Consider the following 23,769-nt stretch of genomic DNA (forward strand, 5'->3'; position numbering starts at 1 on the left):
CTCTCTGCTACAGAAGGCAGTGGAGGCCAATCCACTGGATGTATTCAAGAGAGAGTTAGATATAGCTCTTTGGGCTACAGAATCAAGGGATATGGGGAGAAAGCAGGAACAGGGTACTGATTTCAGCCATGATCATAATGAATGTCGGTGCTGGCTCGAAGGGCCGAATGGCCTACTCCTGCACCTATTTTCTATGTTTCTATGACAGCGTAGGAAAATAAAGTAGTTCAAAAATAATTTTATGCTGTGGGTTTATTTTCTTTGAATGTTGTTAGTTATGCATATGGTTAAGTTAAAGCAAAATTGCTTTGTGATTAGCATTCAAAATCAATTAGTTGGTCAATGGCAAGTCAGTTTGCTTTCCAATTGATTTGGGAAGCCAGTGAGCTCTGAACATTGGGAGCGGGATGATTTATGATGAGATCATACGATAAACTGCCCAGAATATCTGCAATCACTGTTGGCGACCCTTGTGCACGAAGACTGGAGTAAGGTGTTTTTTTTAGGTGTAGCTGATTTTTTAGTTCCTTATGTGCCCAGCTTCTAGATTCAAATCAACAAGATTCTTAGAACCCTATGGGAAATTTGAGTTCTGACATTTTGCTAGGATTTTTGTCTTCCTTGTACCTTTAATTCATTAAGAGCCTCCCATATGATGACAATGAACAACACAGGGCTAGCCTTCAGTGTTACTTGTATTCTCATTGTCAGAGAAATGGCGGGGTCATTGCACCACTCCTGGGAACTGTTTGGAGAGCTGAGGATGCTGACAGCTTGGATCACAACTTGGATCACTGCTTTGTGTGGTTCCACAGTCTGAAGAAGGGTCTCCCATTCCTTCTCTCCAGTGATGCTGCCTGTCCCGCTGAGTTACCCCAGCAATTTGTATCTATCTTCCATCCCATGACTCGGGCTCTCAGCTTGGAGGTTGTTTCATATGGACTCTGAATGCAATTTTTAGTTTCAAATTGATTCACAGGAATGTATTTACAGATTTGAAATTTGTCCCTCAGTCAGGGTGCTTTACTCTGTCATTCCCGAAACGAAATGAAAGGCAAACACTAAAGCCCCTGTCCCACTTGCGTGTCCTTGGCACGCTAATTACACGACCTCGTCGTCGCATTGAGGCGCGACGGTCCCGCGAAGGTCTTCATGCGCCCGCACAGCCGTCTGGAGCGCATGACGTCATTTGATGATGGACACAAAATGCTGGAGTAACTCAGTGGGACCGGCAGCATCTCTGGAGAGAAGCAATGGGTGATGTTTCGGGTCGAGACCCATCTTCAGTCTGGAAGAAGGGTCTTGACCCAAAACGTCATCCATTCTTTCTCTTCAGAGATGCTACCGGTCCCACTGAGTTACTCCTGCATTTTGTGTCTATCTTCAATTTTCTTGGCCCCGGTCTGGGAGTAGAAGTGGGGGCGGACTGGATCCGCAACGGCCGAGAGCCCCAGGCCGAGTTCGACGATTGTTTGCCTGCTTCTGCTGCTGTTGGAGGTGAGACGTTGCGTCGTGCCAGGGTCTTGGGCCTGTCCCATTTTGGCCGTCAGTTACGCAACAGGCCGGTGGCGCACAAAGATTTTGTTCGGTCCAAAATCCCGGAGCGCCACGGTATACCACGCACAACTCCATACCCCTCCGCGCTTCTCAGTGGGACCGGCCCCGTGCGGCCACACGATGCCCGTGCGCCTGAATGCGACGACGAGGTCACGTAATTTGCGTGCCAAGGACATGTAAGTGGGACAGGGCCTTTAGTGTGTGGCTGGAGAATCATGTATATATAGGTCAGAACTGAACAAAGACATGGTCTTTCCTGTCAGAACATTAGTGAACCACGGCAAGGTGGCGCAGCGGTAGAGTTGCTGCCTTACAGCTCTTTCAGCACCAGGTCGTGATTCTATCCCGGCTACGGGGGCTGTCTGTATGGAGTCTGTATGTTCTCCCCGTGACTGTGTGTTTTCTCCGAGATCTTCGGTTTCCTCCTACACTCCAGAGAAGTACAGGTTTGTAGGTTAATTGGCTTGGCATAAATGTAAATTATCCCTAGTACATGTAGGGTAGTGTTAATGTGCAGGGATCGCAGGTCAGTGCGGACTCGGTGGGCCGAAGGGCCTGTTTCCGCGCTGTATCTCTAAACTCATCTAATCTAAACTAAACCAGTTCATGAAATTCCTTCATGTTCCCTATTATCCCTGATAAGTAGATTTAAAATGCCACCTGTTGTGCGGGAATTGAACTTTGTTTCCAAATCATCAGTGTGGTAATTTAACAGGCTAAGATGCCACACCCTGGTCTCAACCTATGGTTAATCACTTAATCCCCATTCACAATTTCACCTTGGATGTCCAAATCCTTGCCATTTAATGTGAAAATTGGCATCTGTCACTAAAATAAAACCCAGATTAGTGATCCAGATTGAAGCCGATCGAAGATTGTAGAGTGTTGGTTCCACCCCTGATTGTCAAAGACTTCCAGGTAACTCAGCTTATCAGAGCGAGCTAAGCGGTGCCGTGGGTACGTTTCATCAACAGAACTGCAACCTCACTGGATTGACATTCAATGGTTAACCAGTTGTCTTCTTTGTCTTTCAGAGACCCTGTTGGACACTCGAATAGCCACGGCTGAACTGGGTTGGACAGCATTTCCTTCTACTGGGGTAAGAACAATCCAGACCACGGTGTATTTGACAACAATGGTGCATCTTTGTAAGTGGGAGGATGTATGTGGAGATGAGTATTGAATGGGAGCCAGGAGGACAGACAGCCAGTCATTGATAAGACACTGGAAAACAATTTATAGCCATCTAATTATTTCAAAATTGGCATTCAGTAAAGCATCATTAAAAAGTATTGTGGTACATCTCCATTTTTGAGCAATATTTGGTTGAACAATGTGATGGTGAGTATTGGGCAGGACATCAAGATATTTTCCTTCAACATAATGCCTGTTTAGTGCCAAATTGATGACTTTGAACTTAAAACCTCCAATTATGTGTTGCATCCAGTTTTTTGTTGTGGGACAGAGAGCTTATGATCTTATTACTCTAGAACGAAAAGTTGTTACTGTGCTTTAAGATGATGTTCCCTTGCTTGTTTCCCCTGTAATTCTTAATCTAAATAGTGTTTTAGCATTTCAGTACAGTCAGATCACTATGCTCATGAGAATATAAGTGATATGTTTATGGTTTGTACCACTAATTTAGCACCATTAATCCCAAGAGCATTGTGGTGAAAGCAAGTTGTGCTTCCTCCAAGTCCAACATCTCCTCCTCGAGGAGAACTGAGCAAACAAGCAACAGCTCTGCTCTGCTCTGAGCTGTGCTGCTTACCCTGCAGAGAAAACAGAAGGGGGAGCAGAATATTCACTTTCCTTTGATATAATTGGTGCAAGGATGCTGCCAAAGAACTGAAAAGATAGAACTACTTGAATATCTTCAAACCTATCATTAAATCGGTGCACTTCACTAGATGTGAAAACAGTATTTATCTTTATTCTTCATTCTAACAAAGCATCATGTTTGGAATTCCGTCTCAGCAGAGCCTTATGGAAACCCTGCACCTGGCAAATATTATCCGTGTAATTGGCGGGGAGATGGTAAAGGACCATGTCTGTTGCATTGCCCAGATCGGATAAAAAGATGCAACCTTCAGCATAGACAACATCAAGGTGTAACACTGTTATCCTCTATTCGACTGTGTTTGGATATATTTTACAAAGTGATCTCTGTGGATATTGCAACAACTATGGGACTCTTTCCTTAATTTGGCAACTGATATTGCCAGCTTTGGCACGGAGGTCCCACTCATTGTCTCACTGCGGAAACATCAAATCAAAGCGATCACTTCAGAGCAGTACCATGGGATTGCAGCAGTGTCTCTGACATTGTTTTGGAGATGTTAAACTGACGTTTGTCTACTCTATACAGTTAATGGTTTTAATTATTTATTTGCACAGTCTTGCACTGTACTTGAAGCTTAAGAATCACTGGAGTCGGAGATTGTATGGATTGATGATTAATAAATCACCATTAAAAATGTATGATGGTAATTAGTAAACAAATAGTTTGAAGAAACAGCATGGAAACGGGTCCTTTGGCCCACCGAGTCCACATCGACCGTTGATCACCCATTCACCCAGCTCTATGTTATCCCACTTTCTCATCCACTCCCTACACACTAGGGGCAAGTTGCAGACAGTAAATGATCTACAAAACCTCATGTCTTTGGGATATGGAAGGAAACATGAGCACCTGGAAGGAACCCAAGTGGTCACAGGGAGAAGGAGCAAACTCCACATGGACACAGCACCCAAGGTCAGGATCTAACCTGAGTCCCTGGTGTTGTGAGGCAATGACTGTACCAACTGGGACACTATACTGCCCTTGTGCCACGGTGCTGATGTAAGCGGTATAGGAAATAGCTGGGATAAGTGGCTCATTTTCCAATTGGCAATCACTAACTAGTGGGGTGCGACAGTTAGTAGTGGAGCGTTGGCATTTATTAACTATATAAATGAGTTGGATGAAGGGGCTACATATATTGTGGTCATGTTCGCTGATAAGTGGGTAAGCAAGTTGTGAGAAGGATACAAAGAGCCTACGTAGGTTAAGAGAATAAGCAATATGTTGGCAGATAAAGCAATGACAAAACAAAGAAGTGAGACTATACTGTTTTGTGATTTTAAAAAAGTGTTTGAGTAATTTGAATATATTTTAATGGAATAATGGAAGTAATTAGGAAGGATAATAATGGAATATTTGGCTTTATTGGTTTGGGGGAGCTCTGGAGTAAACCAATAGTAACAGGTTTTGATGCAGCTTTATAGGGTGCTGGTGAAACTGCTCCCATAGTACAGAGTTCTGATCTCTACATTTAAGGAAAGATGATGTAATAAAAAGGAACTGCAGATGCTGGTTTATACTAAAGACACAAAATGATAAAATAAATCAGCGGGCCAGGCAACATCGCTGGAGAATATGGATATAGTGCCTTTAGATCGGAACCCTTCAGATCTTGAAATCCTTTAAAGGAGGATTTATTTGTCTTGGAGGCAGTGCAGTGAAGGTTCGCTTGAATGATTCTTGGATTAAGCATTGACAGATGCGGAAAGATGGAGCAGATTGGACCTGTACTCATTAGCACCAGTGATCCACCCTGAGGAACAGTGCTGGGACCTCTATGATTAGATATAAATAATTTGGATGAAAATGTAGATGGGCTGATTTGTATGTTTGCATATGTGTATTCGAGTAATAAAACATTGAAGTTGTAGATAGTGAGGAAGGTTGTCAAATGATATATCTAGTGGATCTAGTGGAGCTAATAGCTAGTGGAGTTTAAACTGGACAAATGTAAGATGTTGCACTTGAGAATTCATGTGTAAGAGGAAAATATACAGTGAATGACAGGATCCATACCAGTGCCGAGAGATGTTAGGGTGCACATTCATTGTTCCCTTTTAGTGACAACACAAGCAGATAGGGTGGTAAACAAACCATGCAGCATATTTGCCTTCATTGGTTAGGGTGTTGAGTATTAATGTAAGGAAATCACGTTGCAGCTGTATTCATTAGACTGCATTTGGAGTATTGTGTGCAGTTCAGATCACCACATTGCAGGAAGGATATGGGTGCATTGGAGAGGATTCAGGAGAGGTTCACCGGGATTATGCATGGATTAGCAAAGTACTATCTGTAAGGAAAGGGTGGACAAGCTAGGATTGTTTTCTCTCGAGCATCAGAGGCTGAGAGAAGTATATAAGTATATTAGAAGTATATTAAATTACGAGAGTAGATAGTAATTTTTCCAGAGGTGAAAATGTCAAATATGAGAGGGCTAGCTTTTAGGTGAGAGGGGATTTAAAAAAAAAATGTAAGGCATGTTTTTTTACAGAGTGATAGATGCCTGGCTTGCACTGCCATGGGAAGAGGTGGGAAAAGATGAAAGCAACATATAAGTATTAAAACATCTGGACAGGGTAGGATATAGGCCACATGCTGGCAGATGTGCAGTTTCCATTCACATCATGTTTAGCATAGACCTGGTGAGCTGAAGGGTCTGTGTCTGTGCTATACAGTTCCATGTTCTGTCCTGTATGTTTGGATTAATGAAAGGAGATCTTTTTTGAAACATTTAGGGTGGAGAGGAGAAGGAATCTCTTCTCTCAAAGGGTTGTAAATCTTTGCCATTCTCTGCCTGTGGGGGTGAATCTGTGAATATATTCAAAGTGGAGATTTACAGACGTTTGAACCGTGTGAGTCTTGGGGTAAAGGGAGAGCACAAGAAAGGCCAAGATTGAATCAGCCGTGATCTTACACAAGATAATGCAGTTTGAGGTTGTTTGGCCTCTCCTGCTCATGTTTCTTGTGTTCTGATGTGAAAGATTTTCAATGACTATTAAGCATTTTGGAACATTCCAACAGAAGAACATTCCAACAGAAGTTCTTGCTCTCCCATTATTGACAAATAAAATGATCTTGCTCCAGGGATTAAAAAAAAAGAGGTACATGGATATGAAGAGCTGTCAGTAGTTTAGCAATATGTGACAGATGGCAAGGAGAAGGGAGAGGTGTAGCAGAGAGAAAGGAGAACCAAACAAAGGGAGACGGTGACTAAGAACTCGGTAATAAGAGGCTGAGTGAGAGACCCAATAGTGGAAACTAGATTAGTGAATACAAGAATTGCAGAGTGACCAAAAAGCTAACAAAAATCTGGAAGACTGATCAAGGCTAATGGAAACTTGTGGGCATCCTTAGTAGGTCAGGTAGCATTTGTGGGGACAGTTAATGTTTCAGATTGATGGTCTTTCTTCTCAATGATGATTCAGGGACAAACGTAAAGGAAAAGGAGGACAGAGGAATAGCAGAGGAAAGCCTGGAATCTGCAGGGAAATGCCTGGGAACTACAGGCCAATGAGTTTAATATCTGCGGTCAGAAAGGATACTGAGGGATAAGATATCCATGCAGTTAGATGGACAGAGGCTGGTTAGGGATAGTCAGTAGGATTTTCTACATAGGAGATCATGTCTCACAAATGTTATTGTTTTTTTAAGATGTGGCCAAAAAGGTTGATGGCGGCAGAGCTTTAGACCTATCTGGATTTCACCAAGACATTTGACCATGGTTGGCTGCTCTGGAAGATGAGATTGCATAGAATCCAAGGAGAGATAGTTTAGGAGTGCAGGAGGATGAGGGATGATTTTATAATTGTACAAGGTCATGAGAGGAATAGGAGCATGCTGAGGGGCCCTGATGATTATCACAGATTTTTCAACATGGAGCCTGGAGTTTTGGTGATGTGTTCTGACAACCCTGTGTAATTGTATGCGAATGATGTTTCTGACCCTCTGATTCTGGAATCGAAGACTGGTATCTACCACCGCTGCTGGAAATGTACTTGTGGGGCTGCCCGTTGCCATCTGCACAAGTGTGGGTGAAGTGTCGGCGAAGTCCTCTCGTGGCAGGACCACTGTCTGGTGTAATTTACCAGCCTACAGAGGAGATACAAGGGCGATTTTGGATTGCAAGCTAATGATTAATTTTAGATTGATATGTTACTGACAGAAAGTAAACCACTTTGCTAGATGGGTTTGTGGTTGTGTCGTTTTAGAGGACGGGATTTAAAAGCATTAGTGACACACCTTTTCGAGGTGACATTTTAACATATTGCATTAACAGCTTGGAGATGTTCAGCCTACCAATAGACCGGTCTCCAATTGTCGATTTTCTCCTCACACAGACACATTATTAAAGTTACTACTCAATGCACATATCTGCAGAGCAGTAAATGATAGAAAACATCACCTCAAATACTTTAACAGTCTCCACATGGCAGCTAGTTGTGCTGCTCTTTCTGTGGTTTGCAATTAATCTTACTGATGTTCAATAGCAAGCAGAGGGAAAATTGTCTAACCAGCCTTGTTAATTTAAAGAAGAAAGTGCAAAAGCTTGTTATTTACAACACGTCATCAGAGCATTCAAGAGTTCTTCATGGCTGACTGATTAATTTTTGAACGTAGACCCAAGCTGTTAATGGGCAAGCGTGGAATTACGGAACAGCTTTGGCATAGAAGGAAGTCCTTCAGCCCATCAGTGTACGTTTCGCGAGGTCTGACAAACAGGAGTGAGACAAATGAGCAGACACCCTGGCATGGGGAATGCTGTTCAAGAGATGGATATTGACCAGGACTCCTGAGAAAAGGATTGTGGTCATCTTCCATTGGTTGCCATGGGATATTTAAATACATCTGCTGGGGATGTGCAGTTCAATGTTTCATCGGAAAATTGATCAAGATGCAGTATTTGCCCATTTCTATCTTGGGTCCATCCACCAACTCAATCAAGCAGACATTAAATGTATTTTCAATCACCAGATCTTGCTTTCTGTTACATTCTGCTACGCCTGACTAAGTATTGGTTGTTTTATTACTCTGCAGTCTTCCAGATGTAATCCTGTGGGTGGGCTGCTATTCTGTAGGCCTCATCTCCTCTGCATCTTAAGATTTACATCAGGCCAGTGTCTTTCAGTCTTTGGCTTGTGGCCCGAGAGTGAGACGGGGAAAATGGATTGCAGCTGAAAACACACAGCTCGCCCTTAAATAGGTTCCCAAGTGTTCCATGCCAGGCATAGAATCTTTTCTATGTTTTATCTGATAGATGGTGATTGTCTGCAGTGCAGTTAGATGATTTCCTTCACTTTTGATAGTCATTGCTCCTTCTTGCAGAGTGGAAGCAATTTTATGCTCTCCTGGCTTCCAATATGAATCCAGTTCAGCGTCATGAACTTAGCAATTCTTTTAGTTTGGATGAGAGGTACATCGTCTAGTTAGCGTTATATTTTCTTGCATGCTAACCATCCTACTATTAGAAACATCTGGTTTTCTGTGGCCTATTAATATGTAATTCAGTTTAAACATAATGCGTCAGCCAAAGCTGGCTTGTATCCATCTAATTGAAGGTCAACTTCGGACCAATGCAAAGAACCTACCTCTTGAATAAATCTCTCCCAAAAATTCGAAGCAACTTGTCAAGCTCAGTGCTTCGTACTCTAAGAGGTGTTATTCCAACTGTCTGTACCAATAAATCGATTAATTTGGGGCCAAATTACTTGTGTATTTTAAACTGCTTACAGTGTCACAACTGGCCAACATTTTTTTTCACAAGGGTCTGAGTTCAAAAATATGTTGAGAAGCACTGTTCCCGAGTGCGAGAGTCAGCAAGTCTTTCATGCTAACGCTATCTGGCCCTTTATTGACCTCTGCACATGTTCTCAGCTGGCTGGCATTATTGGGTTGTAATTAGGAGCAGGGTCCCTGGCCAATTCCTCTCCACACCGTGGAGCTGTTTTATAAGCATGCTTCGCTGCCTTGTCTACCTCCAGTCCATTGTTCACGACAAGACAATACTGCCAATGTACTGCACAAATGGGTACCAACTGACTGAAAGGAGAAGGACTGTTCGTGAAGACATAATGAAAGCTTGAATTGCAAAGCAATTTGAGATGAATGATTAGGTGCTCTTTGGCCTCTCCCTTTTTTCATACCAAATCCCTCTCACGTGCTTCTTCCATTTACCACATTCTTTGGAATTCATCCCCCCCTACTTTCACACAATCAAGAAGTGTTACAAGCGGTGGCAGGGAGAGAGACACAGAGCCATGCTGAGTTAACTAACAGATTTTATACGCCGTGTAAGGACCTTTAACCTGCTTGTCAGTGGGCAAACAGTGACAGAAGATAATTGAAGGCTTACTTTAACCTTGATGGCTTTGAAAGGTAATGGGAGGGCCTGGTGGAAGCTTTAAGGCAGTTATGAATCTTGTAATACCTGGCTTAATCCAGCCTAAACTCTATGAAAGGCCGTGTCCTTTCATATCTCATCAGGATGCAATTAGTGGTGCCGTTTGTTTTAAATGCATGTGAATTCCTTAGTCCCGTATTATCCCCATCCATACAGGGTATTTCTGGTCAGATTCATGAAGTCACAGCCACCTGGAAACAGGTCTCAGTGATTCAGACAGATGAGGTTAGTCCTTTTCAATTGGATTAATAGCAAAGATTATGAGATTCAACTGGAAGCTTTGTTTTTGCAGCAAAATAAACTACCATGTGGTAATTTGACCTCTGTTATTACATACCATAACTCCTTGATGTTGGTGCATACTTGTTGAAGCATAACCATGGTCCACATAAGCTCCGTTACCTATTCAGGGTTCTGACCAGCCTAGGAATCTATTTGTATTGTAATATAATGGTACTGGTCTATTGAATATTTGTATTTGACTACAACACTGGCTGAGTGGATGAAGTTAAGTGGATGAATAAAGTCTTTATTCATAATCTAAATGAAGTTGTGACTGAGGGGCAGGAAGGAAGACAATGAAAGCAGGGAGTGGCAACGAGGCTTAACTTTGTGGTGTTGGAAACGTCTGTGGGTGTAGGGGTAAATAAAGGGTGTGCCCATAGGATGTGTCTGTTAAAGGACAAGTCCCACAGGTTGTGAGGGTGTTGGGTTAGTTGGAGGGTGTGTTACACACTGTGTGGGTGTAGGGGTGGCAGGGTGTATTTACAGACTGTGTGGGTGTAGGGGTGGGCGGAGGATGTACCTGCTGTTGTTTGAATATCAGATCCATTCTTTGGGCAGCTCTAAACTTCCTTCCAGGATCCTATCCTGACTGTCCTTTTCTTGCCACTGTCGGTCATTCACCTTTGGCACCCACACCTTAATTATATTAACAAGCTCCCTGCGCAATTCCTCTTAAGCTCAATTTAACAAACATCTCCTCAAACCGCTTAACCTGCATCATTCCACATTTCTCCTGAGAAACATCTTAACCCTGAAGGAGTGGCTTGAAGTTTATGAACCTATGTTGTCTGCGTCCCAGCTTCCAGAATCTTACAGTCCTGGTCATTTGCACAGACTGCTGTTTTTTGGATCCCGCTGCTTATAGTTCAGGATAGAACTGGGGAAAATGCCGTCTTTCCCAAAGAAACATTAAAACACACACGTATCTGCCTGGCTAGATGATTTGGAATGATCCTGAGGCTGTCTGTGAGGAAATACTAGACTCTCCGGGTGTCTGGCCAACCCGCAATCGACATCCAGTGCACAGCTTGTCTGACGCTGGTCTTGCTGTTGTTCAGGGGACTTTGGCACACACAATTCAAACAATAATGAGACTTGCAAACAGTGCTTCATTTACTGTGGGAGGTGTTAGGATTTTGGAGTGTGAGAGGTTGTTTCCCTATGTTGACCTTTCTTCATGGGTAACAGAACAGGAGGATGGACCATGGCCACAGTTTCCCCGGTGGGCCATCATTATCAAAACTCACAATTTTCTCTGCCAGATTGTTCTTCCCAAAGTCACTGAAAATGCAAATTGTGTCATCCCAAATTTGAAAAGTTGTTCTTCATTCAGGACCGACACAATAGCATAGCTGATAGAGTTCTGTCTCGCAGTGCCAGCGACATAGGTTCGATCCTGACCTCAGGTGCTGATTGTGCGGAGTTTTCACATTTTCCCTGTGACCGTCTCATTTTCCCCCAGGTTCCAGTTTCCTCATGCACTCCAAAGACGTGCAATGAGAATAAATGCTGCTATAAGTTAGTCCTTGTTAATTAGTACTTCAATAGCCATCCCAAATGTCAGATTATTCTATTTGCCAGCATTTCAACCATACTTCTTGAACTTCCAATCTACCCGTGTTGAAGTCATTTCATTTTTTTTTAATCTGCACTTTTGTAACTGTAATATTCTGCATGGTATTAGCTCTTTAGTTCCTCCAAATCATGAGATTAATCATATTCAATTGTTGTTTTTCGCAAGCTAGCTTTTACTCCTATTGTTTATGGCAATTATTAGTCAATGTTTTTCCTCTTATAATGTGTCTGAGATTCAAGGAGTAGGAATCAATAAAAGAGAAAAGAGCCGGTTCCGACCATGACAGCAGTTTATTCAGCTCAATGCAACTCAACGCAGACTATTTTCTGTACCGTTTCTCTATATCTCTTATCCCTTTGCCTTCTTTTCATCTCTGGCCTTTGTCCACCCATCTGCCAAAGAACTCGCCCCCCCCCCCCCCCCCCCCCCCCCCCCCCTCACCAATAACCACCTGCCTGGCCTTGTCTTGCCCCGCCTCTCTTCTAGCTTTCTCCCTCCAACTCCACCCTGACCCGAAACATGCCTTTCCATGTCTGCCAGAGATGCTGCCTGACCCGTTGAGTTACTCCAGCACTTTGTGCCGTTTTTTTTGCTTACCAGAATCTGAACTTTCTTGTGTCTAGAAGATAGATTAGTTGGGTCAAACGGGTTATTTATGTGTACAGTAACCTCCACTGAACCAGAACAGCCCTTCTGTTTTCCAGACTGTGCTTCCTTATGAAGACTGAACATTACATTCCTGATTGTGGTGTGGTTTACTTTTGACTATGTGACAGACATTTGAGACTGAAGACCTGTTCTTGTCCACTTTGACTGGGTTTACTACAGCGAATACCTCAAGGCGTGGGGGGGTGGGGGGGGGGGGGGGTCTGGAACGCGGGCTGTCAGAATGGAACACACACACACACACACACACACACACACACACACACACACACACACACACACACACACACACACACACACACACACACACACACACACACACACACCCCCCCCCCCCCCCCCCCAGCACCATGCAGGCGGGGGACAGGGCAGGCAGGGGAGCACTTTCTGCGTCAAATTCACACAGTGCAAAGCCAAGGTGATACAGGCACACACCGCGATGAATACGAAGGTTCGCACTGTAATTAACACGGCTAAAGCACAGTGTACGGTAAGACCTTTAAAAGAAGGGAGGAGAGGGGGGAGAGGGGGGAGAAGCAGTGGAGCCAACTTTCAAGAAGCCAGAGATACACAGCTGTGAAGCTCGGCGAACATTTAACATTACCGGTCGGTTATCCTTGGTTCTGAAAGCTACTGCTTATGTTTTCTTTCTCCCAATGAGCCAATTAAATTCCTTCGACCATTGGCGACCCACCTACGGCACAAGAATTTTCGCTATTCTCCATGGTGGCCTCATTCTAGTTGCCGCTAATTTTTCAACATGTTCCAGAATGTGGGAACTCCTCATGACCATGAAGGCGATGGCCAGGCAGCCACCTACGAACATGTGGCGACCATGTGGCGACTGCATAGTCTCCTACAGTCGCCTAAAATGTCGCCTAAGCGGGACAGGCCCATTACAATGTTTCTCTGCGATGATGTAGTTTATGCAATGTCTTGAAGCAAGTTGGATCATCGTTACACAGAAATCCAGCATGGAACATGATATGAGCCTCCGCATTATCTAACACAGAGAGGCAGGAAATTTGATTATACTGTCTGCCGAAAAAGTATTTTCTTTCGTAACCAGTCAGTGCCAAGATATTATTCATGGTCCTTCGGTAAACACTCGTGTCCCTGAGTTCCAAAGTTATGGGTGCCGCCTGTATGGAGTTTCTACATTCTGCCCATGACCGCACGGGCTTTCACCAAAATATTCGGTTTCCTCCCACACTCTAAAGACGTACTGGTTTGTAGGTTACATGGCTACTTGGTATGTGAAAATTGTCCCTAGTGTGTGTAGATAGTGTTAGTGTGCGGGGATTGCTGGTTGGTATGGACACGGTGGGCCGAAGGGCCTGTTTCCACGCTTTATCTCTAAACTGAACTAAACACTATAGAAATCTAAGGATGTAAACCCAGGCTGACGTCCTCAATAGTATACAGAGAGACTGCTGCACTGTCTAAGGTGCCATCCTTTGAATGGGTTGGTAAATCAATCACAATGGTGGCTATTGAACAGCATGTAGACCTATTTTAGACAGGCAGAGTTCTCCCCATTGTCACGGACAGCATTTATGTAAAAGTTATTCTGATATCATCTCATTGTTGTCAATGAGAGCTTGCTTCGCACAAATAAGCTGACGCAATTTCCAGATTCCAACAGTGACTGCACTTTAAAAATACTTCACTAATGGTAAAGGTCTTTGTGGTGATCCGACATTAAAAACAATCCATACAACTATATATTGCTCTTCCTCTGTGAATTTTTAGCCTCTGTTTATCCACATTCAATATTCTTGATTAGTGTACAGTGAATTTGTATATTCCTTGTGAAAAAAATCTATTTCTCATGGATATTCCTAATTGGTAGCAAAAAATAAAAAAAATTGCAATTATACAGTATCACTTGTAAAAATTACATTGTACTTAACAGAAGCATTTGCAAACAAGTTTTGTCTTTAAGCACATAAAGGGGTGGTAGGGCATATGACAATGGCTGAGTCAACAAGTTAGGTGTTATGGAACACTTTACAGGAGGAGAGTGAACTAGAGAAGGGCATAGAGGTTTTATGCAGCTGAAGGTACAGCATCCCAATTAGGGTGTTGGGTTGGGTTTGTGGTGGAAGGTTACAACTGGCACGTGCAAACGACCACAACTGGACGAGAATTGAAGAAGCAGAGTGCACACCAGAGATAGGGAGGGGTGAGGCAGTGGAGGGATTTGAAACCAATAATAAGACTACTAAAACTGAGACATTGCATGACTGTGAACCAAAGAAGATCAACAAGCAAGGAGTGACTGATGAATAGGATTTAGTGTGAGATGGGATACAGCTTGGATGAGTACAAATTACTTGAGATTTTACTCTGTCCAGGACAACAATGGAGCACTCCAGTCGAGGCTATGAGTTCACGATAATGATTTCATAGCAGATGAGCTTTAGTGGGAATGAAGGTGAACTTAAGAGGAAGCTGAGCAAGCATGTGTTGGAGAAGAGAAGAAGGTTAAACGGATATTCTAGATGTGGAAGTTGGAAAGAAGCTCACTTGAAGGGGCATTCAGGCGACCATAAATTACTTGGCCGAATGGTCTGTTTTGGTGTATCCACTGTGTAATCCCTTGTCATTATGGTCACTATTAAAGTTATTACGAGTATTCTAATTCAGTTATAAAGATAACCTGAGGATGCCTGAGTAAAATAAATAGTTTAATTAATGGGTTAATTTTACACCGTATAATTTAGACTCAGATAAATAGTTTAAGCTTATTCACGTGACTTGCCCAGTGCTTTATTTTTTATAAAACCATTAAAACACACATGAGATGCCAGTCTGATATGCACAAGAACCAAATTAATACATTGGACTATTCTGCAGATTATATTGCAGCAAGTTTGCCTAAAGCCACTCAAATCATTCTCACACTCAGGAGCCTAAATTCTCTGTAGCTCCTTCCAGTTTCTCGTACAAATCTTTTGCCTGGAACCTGCCTTCACTATTGAAACATGAAAGAAGGTTAAAACACAATGGGAGAAGTTGATAAAAAAAAACATTCTCTCATGTGAATGCATTGGGCTTTAAAAAACATAATTCCTTTGGAATATCAAATAGCTTATTTGCAGAGAAAGCAATTAAAATTCTAATTATATTATAATAGATAAGGCTACAACAGCATTCTCCTTCACCTGTTGTTATAGTCTCCAGAGTCATTAAACTCCACAAAAAGAATTACAAATATCTGGCATACATTTCAAAACTTCTTGACTACACATAACCTCTGCTGTACTGAGTTGAGCAACAACAGCCAAGTTGGAGTTGGAGATAAATAAATCAAAATAATTGTTATCTTAGTTTATTGAATTATAAACCGAGAATTCTGGAAATGCTCAGCAGGGCAGGAAGCATCCAGGGAAGGTGGAACATTTTGGGCTGAATGCTTTTTCTCATGGACCTGTGAAATGATCTTCTGCTCCAAATTAAAAGTTAAAAGGATTTTGCTATCTATCTATCTATCTATCTATCTATCTATCTATCTATCTATCTATCTATCTATCTATCTATCTATCTATCTATCTATCTATCTATCTATCTATCTATCTATCTATCTATCTATCTATCTATCTATCTATCTATCTATCTATCTATCTATCTATCTATCTATCTATATTTATATATATAAAACTCAAATCAGTCCGCCTGCAGTACGGATCCCTTCCTGCCTTTTGATTCGCTGCTCCTTCCTCAGCTTCCAACACACTTTGAAACAATGTTGCAAGACAGGAACACTGAACTTTTCACTGCTGCAGCAGGCAGGGATTTTTTTTAAAGAGGCAGGGCAGTGCTGGAATCTTACTTTTGAGAACGGCTTCAGTTCCATTGGAGGAGACGGGTGCATGGTGGAATATTGGGTTGGGGGATCACACCATTGGGGGAGCAGACCCAACGGGTCTGCACTTGGTCTAGTTTAACTTAAAACTAAATGAACAGTGTTAAACTTTTCACCCAATACATAAAAATGAATACATAACTACTTCTTTGTGATTTGGGTCAGGGACTTCAAATTCTGAAAATTGCAGAAGTGTCCACTGGTTTGACCTCATCTGCTTGGAATCCAGTTGGAATAAACCAATTAAAAGGAAGACATTGAAATACACTAGAAATGCCCTGGTTGCTATAGTGGGTGACTCAGATTAATATACAGTAATTTAGAATTACCCTGGCTGTTATCAGACTATGTACCCCGCAGTTTGGGCAATGATAATTCACCCTTACAGAATTCACAAATTACAGCCAAAAACTGAAAAAAATGTGCATATACTGAAATAATATGAGAAAAATATAACTCAGTAAATACAAAATGTAAAATAAATGTTGTCATTTTTTTGCCATGCGTTCATGTTATGAAAAATTATGATATAGATATTATTCTTGGAATACAACCCATCCATAATGTGAGGCTGTACTGTGCTCTGGTCAGGATACAGGTGATAGCAAGGGTAGTGCTGGTTTGAATACACTTAGTATATAGTCATTAAGTTAGAACATAGGCATTTGGAACTGTTTGCTCAGGACACAATTATTTATGACATGTGTATTTGGAATACTTTCATTGGGATACAATCAAATGCTTTAGAAGTGGTGAGGTTCATGTAAGGTTAGAAAATGTAGGTTTTGCCATGCTTTTGTTGAGCTGAGAGATTGGGAAAAACCAAAGCCATGCAGTGGAACAAGGTATGCAATGCAGAGTGCCCTCTTGATGGATCGGATAGGGAACTGTGTGATCCTTTTCCAGTCACTGCCTGACTCGCGTAAGGGAGTTCTGTAAAGCCTTACGCAAGTCAGATTTTACGCATATCAGAATCATCTTAAAACTAGGTAGAAACAAAGAACTGTGGATGTTGGATAATGCACAAAATGACACAAATTACTGGTCAGGCAACATCTCTGGTAAGCATGGAGAGGTGACCCTTCTTCAGATTGATTCAGTTTGCTTAGTTATTCCAGCACTTTGTTCCACCATAACACTGGAAGAGCAGCAAGCACAGGTGATGCTTTTATATCTATGAAGTGGGGGGGCTGCAAGCCCTTGCCTTCCTCCTGTTGCAATAACACCGGCCATGCAGGAAAATGAGACCACCTATTGTGAATTGTTTACGTAAGTACGAGTTTACGTAAGTCGCCTATTATGTAAGTAGGGGAGTGCCTGCATGTTGCCAAGAACTACTTCCTCTGCTCAAGTTCAGAATGCACGCAGACTGTCACTTCACGGGGGTGGCTAATCTTTTCCAAGTCCGAGTTTTATGAATATATTGCGGTGAAGCTGCGTATCTCTGGATGTGCACAGCTGGAAAGTAAAATCAACCCACGCAATAATAGATACCAGCGGAGTCACCTAAATGGAGGTTAATACTGGCCTGCAGGCATTCAGTCCAAACAGATATTAACATGCCAAAGATTGAATGCCTTCTCTGCTAAATGGCTCAGTGTGGGGAGAGTGTCAGCACTTTAGGAATGCATTATCTACATTACATCACTCTTACACACACACCTGACAACCTTTTCTGTTGGGTTTATAATTCAGTGTTTTTCTATTGTGGATATTTCAGTTCAAACAGTTACTGCTCTTGCAGTCGACTTGCTCATGGGCTCTGGTTGTGTGGGAGCATGGAATCTTTTGGCTCAGAATCCATTCCCACTGAACAGTGTGTCCCAGTGCACCAATAATAAGTTGAGAAGGGTTCTGACCCGAAACGTCACTGATCCATGTTCTCCAGGCCAATGCTGCCTGACCCACCAAATTACTCCAACGTTTTGTGTCCTTTTGTGGTGAAATGATGATTCATTGCAACAAACATTTTGAAACGTTTTAGCAGATGAACACGTAAATACAAAACCAAGACTTATGATTAATAAAATGTAAGATAAGGGATAGAAACAGCTCCAGATTTTATTTCCTCTGGGTGCTTTGAACTGTACTGGTTATTGTGCTTGTGTATTAAATTCCTTACTGCGGTATTTTAACCCATCAAACACATCACCACCAAATAAACTGCATCAGAAACACTACACAGACAGACAGTGAGCAGACCGGCCCTAAAATATCCTTGGTCTTCAGACAGATCCCACCACACCCCACTCTCCACACAATGCAGGAACTACAGTATTTCTATGGTGCTGGTTCTTTGAAACTGGCTAACGCAATCATTGAGGGCATTCAACGGTCTCTCCTAACTTAGTTGGGAACCCCTTTTAACTGTGAATAGCCTAACAAATTAATTTGTCTGCAAAGTAGCCAATTTATTCATCAGCCCTTGTATCCTGAGGAGTTGTTGCAGAATATGGGCTTCAGTTCCAATCTTTACAAAAATCTTAAACCATTTAAAGAACATTTGTACCGGTACAAGGATAGGACAGGTTTTATGGGATTTGAATCAAAAGCAGGCAAATGGGATTGCTGTAGATAGGCATCTTGGTTGGTACAGATGAGTTGGGCCAAAGGACCTTTTTGTGCACTGTATAACTCTATGCATCTAACTCCAGATTAACTGACCAACACATGCGTCTTTGGTATGGGGGAGGAAACCGAAACACCCAGTGGAAATCTACACAATTACAGCAAGAAAATGCAAACTCCAAACTGGTAGTGCCCAAAGTCATGATCTAACCTAGATTGATGGTCTGTACCAGCGTGTTACTGTGTTGTCCCAATGGAGAATACTTTTTTAATTCCCGCTTGCCTACTACTTAAAACCAAGAAAACAGAGCCATGGGTTTGGATGTTTTTCGGATTGCAGCTCCCTCTGGAACCTTGGTACTGGCAGCAACCTAGATTGGTCAGTGGCATGGTAAAATGGAACAGTGATCATGGACACATTACACAGCATCCTCACCTGCAAGAGGCACTGGTCATCACTTGTTTGATGTTTGTGTGTGGGGAGATCTGGGCAGTGAGAAGGCTTCTCAGAAAGCACAGTGTAAAAGCAGAGAGGGATTCAGAAACCATCAGTCTGAAGAAGGGTCTCAGCCTGAAACATCGCCCATTCCTTCTCTCCAGAGATGCTGCTTGTCCTGCTGAGTTACTCCAGCATTCTCTCTATGCTTTCAAGAGAGAGTTAGATAGAGCTCTTAAAGATAGCGGAGTCAGGGGATATCGGGAGAAGGCAGGAATGGGGTACTGATTGGGGATGATCAGCCATGATCACAGTGAATGGAGGTGCTGACTCGAAGGGCCGAATGGCCTACTCTTGCACCTATTGTCTATTGTTTATTGTCTATTGAAATGAAATCTCCGATTGCTGGTGAGATTTATTAATTGTTAATTAGTTAACTGAATAATCGAGTGCAGTTTTGGCATCATTTCAAGAACAGAAGCAGACGTAACAAACCTGGTCAATTGTGCATGCTCGTCCCTTAATTAACTTTGTTGTCATTTCTTGCAACCTGATGTAAAATGAATGTTTGTGCTGAGGGCCAATAGACTATTTTTAAAAGCAGAGGAATATAAAAGAATAGGATAGGAAAGGTCATTGCTGTTTAACCCTGAGGGACACAAAATGAGTAAGAAACCAACAAAAAAAACTAACCGGCATTTAGTAATGTCAAGCAAAGCCAGTAGAATGGAATCAATTGTAGGACCATCAAAAGGCCTTTTTGAAAAGGACTGAGTGTGTGGAGGTTACAGCATTAAACATACCCATCTTTTCCCTAAACATCTTTTGACTTCCGAGAAGATGCTGGCAGAGTTGCCTCTGAGTTGGATCTTGAAAATCTGGAAGGGGTTGAGAATTTTATTTTTACTTCGTATTTTTTTTTTTTATAAACAGTTGTTAATAGTGTCAATTGATTAGTGCACACATTTCCAGTGCTAGACTCTTCCATTCATGTATTTCCTAATTAAGACGGCAAAGATAAATAGGAAGAAAACTATCTAAGAGAGTTGTCTGAGACCAGAGGCCATAGGTTTAAGATAAGGAGTAAGATATTTAGTGTAGATCTGAAGATTTAATTTTACTCAGAAGGTGGTTGGAATCTGAAGCACGTTGTCTGGTGAAGGAAGAGACTCTCACATGTAAGGTGTAACTGAATGGGCACTTGAATCATGAAGGCATTGTAAGTTACAGACTAGGTGTTGGCCAATGTGATCAGTATGGATAGGCTCTTAATGGTTGACAAAGACATTGTGAACAACTTGTTTCTGTATGGTATGACTGCCCTAATTAATTAATTAATTAACCCTGTCATAACCTGAATTAATGAAATAATGGCTGAATGACTCTAAGATTTTTGTTTGATTTGTGACATGTAAATTTCAGTGTTATTCTTAAATTGGTGAAGTTCAGCTTCATTGGAGGTATAAATCTGGCAGTTTGGGTTGCATACACATCATAAACTGAAAGAATAAGTTGTCCCATTAATAGCTGGTTAGCAGCACAAGTTTTATGGACCTGACAAATGTAAGACATAGTGGCATTAAGATGGACGGGAAGCACAAGTGAGGTCAACTCTCTTAATTGCTTTTAAATATTATTAATTAAATGTAAGTTCATCTTACATGGAATTGGGACTCAGCCAAGAACTTCTTCATAGCTGTTGCTCAGCATTGCCAAAAGTTCTTCTGAGGCGCAGTGGAGTTTCTGCTACACGGCTGCTGAACTTACAGCAGGGAAATAGAGTCAGCTTCATGCAAGTCACTAGTTTAAATATAGGAGAGAATCTGACCAGAATGTGTTGTTCAAAGGTTCTCGCAGTTGCACTGCTTGGAGAAAGATACATGTGAATGATTGGCATCTGCAGATTCTGTTATAATTGAGGATAACCAATGACCAATAAGAAATATAAAATGAAGATAGAATGCTGATGGGGAATGTTCCTTTGGGGATTTAATGTCTTCATTGTCCACAAAAATAGAAACGTAGTTGAAGGTAATTACAACCTTGGTATTGGTATAGGTTTACCATTGTCACATGGACAGAGATAAAGTGAAAACCTTTGTTTTGTGCGGACCATACAATAAGATCATAACAATAAAATCACACAATCATATATTATGCGAGTACAACAGGTTGTGCTGAAAAGAAAGGAAACAGAGAATATAGTATCATGTCTACAGAGGAAGTACAGATTTGTTTTTAAAGTGCAAAGGCCACACAATGTAGATTGGGAGGTGGGGAATTTATCTGGGGCGTATGAGAGGTCTGTGCAATAGTCTGATAACTATCTGCTGTTACATGATCTCAATATTTTGTATCTTCTTCCTGATACTTCCTGATGGGAGAGGGGAAAAGAGAGAATGAATGGAGTGTGATTGGTCCTTCATTACGATGGCTGCTTTACTGAGGCAGTGTGTAATACAGATGGATCAATGGTGGGGGAGGGGTGGGGGAGGCTGGTTTGTGTGATGGACTGGACAGCATCCACAACTCTCAGCAATTTTTAGCCTTTTTCCATTTTCTGGACTGGCAGAGGTTTGCTCTTGGTGACTGAGATACATCATATGCATTCTGATGATGAACCTCCCACAGTAAGTTCATTAGTGAGTGTCGTGAATTAGCAGCCAGTGTGAGGGTAGGGCAGAGTGCTGAGAACAAGCCTCAAACGTCACCTGTTTATTTTCTCCAGAGATGCTGTCTGATCCGCTGAATTACTCCAGCTTTTTATGTCTAACCTCAGAGTCGGTGTTGATCTGTGCAGAAGATGTCATAGCAATTGTTAAACTTGGATTGTTAGAGGTCAAGGTCCACAGGAAGGTGCTACCTTCTGAGCAGGCTGCATAAATAAGGGAGTAGAACGTCAAATGTCAAGTTGATTTTATTGTCATATGCACAAGTACGGTGAGGTATCGGTACAATGAAAATCTTGTTTGCAGCAGTTTCACACACAGACAACACACAGAACATAAATTATACAAGTATGTGAAAAGAAAAAGACTGCAAAAGAAACATTCACGATAAAACACAAATAGATAATGAGTCCATGGTGGAGATGATCTGCAGTGTTCCACTGCCGAGATAGGATTAAAGTTGTGCAGGTCAGTTCAAGAATCTGATCGTCGTAGGGAAGTAGCTGCTCGTGAACCTGGTGGTGTAGGACTTCAGGCTTCTGTACCTCCTGCCTGACTGTGTGACGTGACCTTTATAGGTTATTGTACCAGGCATTTCGGTTTAGTTAACAACTATTGTCTTCAGTTAAGGTTTTGGCTGCCTGTAGCTTTGTCTCTGTGTATCTCCTTATGTGAGCTACAATACAAAGGAACAACAGACACTATAATTACAGGATGATTCAATTCCATGTGCTTGCAGGAATTTATAAAGGAAATACAAGCTGTAGCAGCAGTCTCATCTCACCCCCATCAATGCCATCACTTCCAGGCCTGCTCACCTGCATGTTTGACTTGGACTCGGCTCTTCATGTGGGAGATCAACTCATGTTTCAAACAGGTGCTGACAAGCATTTCATTGTCAGTAATGAATGATCACTGCCAAATGAAGAGGCTTTCTCTCACCTGTTACATTGATTTTACATGAGTGCATCTTCCCTTTAAAAAAAAAACTGATTCATGAGTGACAATTTAATTAGTGCATTTGGAGACCTGAGTCTCATTTACTCTGAGCTCTATTTTCACTGCTCGGGTTAACGGGATCTGCCAAATTCCTGTTTTAATGCATCTGTTAATCAGTTTAAAATAACACAAGCATGGGGCAAGAGTTAATGAATGCAGAAAATAAAACAGGGGCAACTTTGTGTGAAGGTAACAGCAATGAATCAAAGTTACCTGTACAGGACAAACACATTCTTTGACCAGACCCTGACCTAGTCTACATTCTCAGGGTCATGTTGCTTAGCAACCAATGATACTCTGGAATAGAGTGAGTCTGGTCACAGACCCACTTTAGCGTTTTGGCTGAAGTTGTGTTGCGGAAGGGAGGAGTTGCTGCAGCTCACCAACAAAGTCAGTTGAATAATTTTAAGCTTAACAAAAGATTATTGATTACCGTACAAGCTTAGCTGTCAGCACAATAGTCGAGAATGGAATTGCCCTTGGTTGTGTTCACAATAATACCAAGAGCGTGCTTTCAGAATGAGGTACACGTAAATAGATACTTGAAATTCAAATTTATGTTTCTCTCTGGCCTGCGTGAGTATTTGGCAGTCTTTTCTGTGGTATCCGCTAACCTTACTGAAATGTATTTGCCATGCTACATGAACTCAGAGTTAAACATCTATGGAGTCGGGTGGCTGGAATGCAGTAAGATGGAGCAATCAGATATAAGCAGTCAAGGTTCCTCTGCGTGACATTTCTAGTGATAAATGGGCTACTTTCTTGTGTCTGGTGGAATCAACAATCACTTCATTCAGCACCAGCAAAATACTTCAGAAGGAAGATGTGACTATTCAGGCCATGCTTCTACTTTGCAATTGAGAAGAACCACACGGCATAATTTAGACGGTAACTATGTATTGCCA

General features: G+C 42.0%; 1 protein-coding gene across 1 annotated transcript in view; it reads left to right on the top strand.

Annotated features, from left to right (window-relative positions):
- The window catches only part of LOC129703451 (ephrin type-B receptor 1), a 405,586-nt gene that overhangs the window by 98,870 nt on the left and 282,947 nt on the right, over positions 1-23,769 (top strand). The window contains exon 2 of the mRNA XM_055645911.1: positions 2,592-2,656. Within this exon, the coding sequence (XP_055501886.1) occupies positions 2,592-2,656 (65 nt within the window). The remainder of the gene's footprint in view (positions 1-2,591; positions 2,657-23,769) is intronic.

Source organism: Leucoraja erinacea, chromosome 14 (assembly GCF_028641065.1).
Source record: "Leucoraja erinacea ecotype New England chromosome 14, Leri_hhj_1, whole genome shotgun sequence".
Taxonomy (NCBI): Eukaryota; Metazoa; Chordata; class Chondrichthyes; order Rajiformes; family Rajidae; genus Leucoraja; species Leucoraja erinaceus.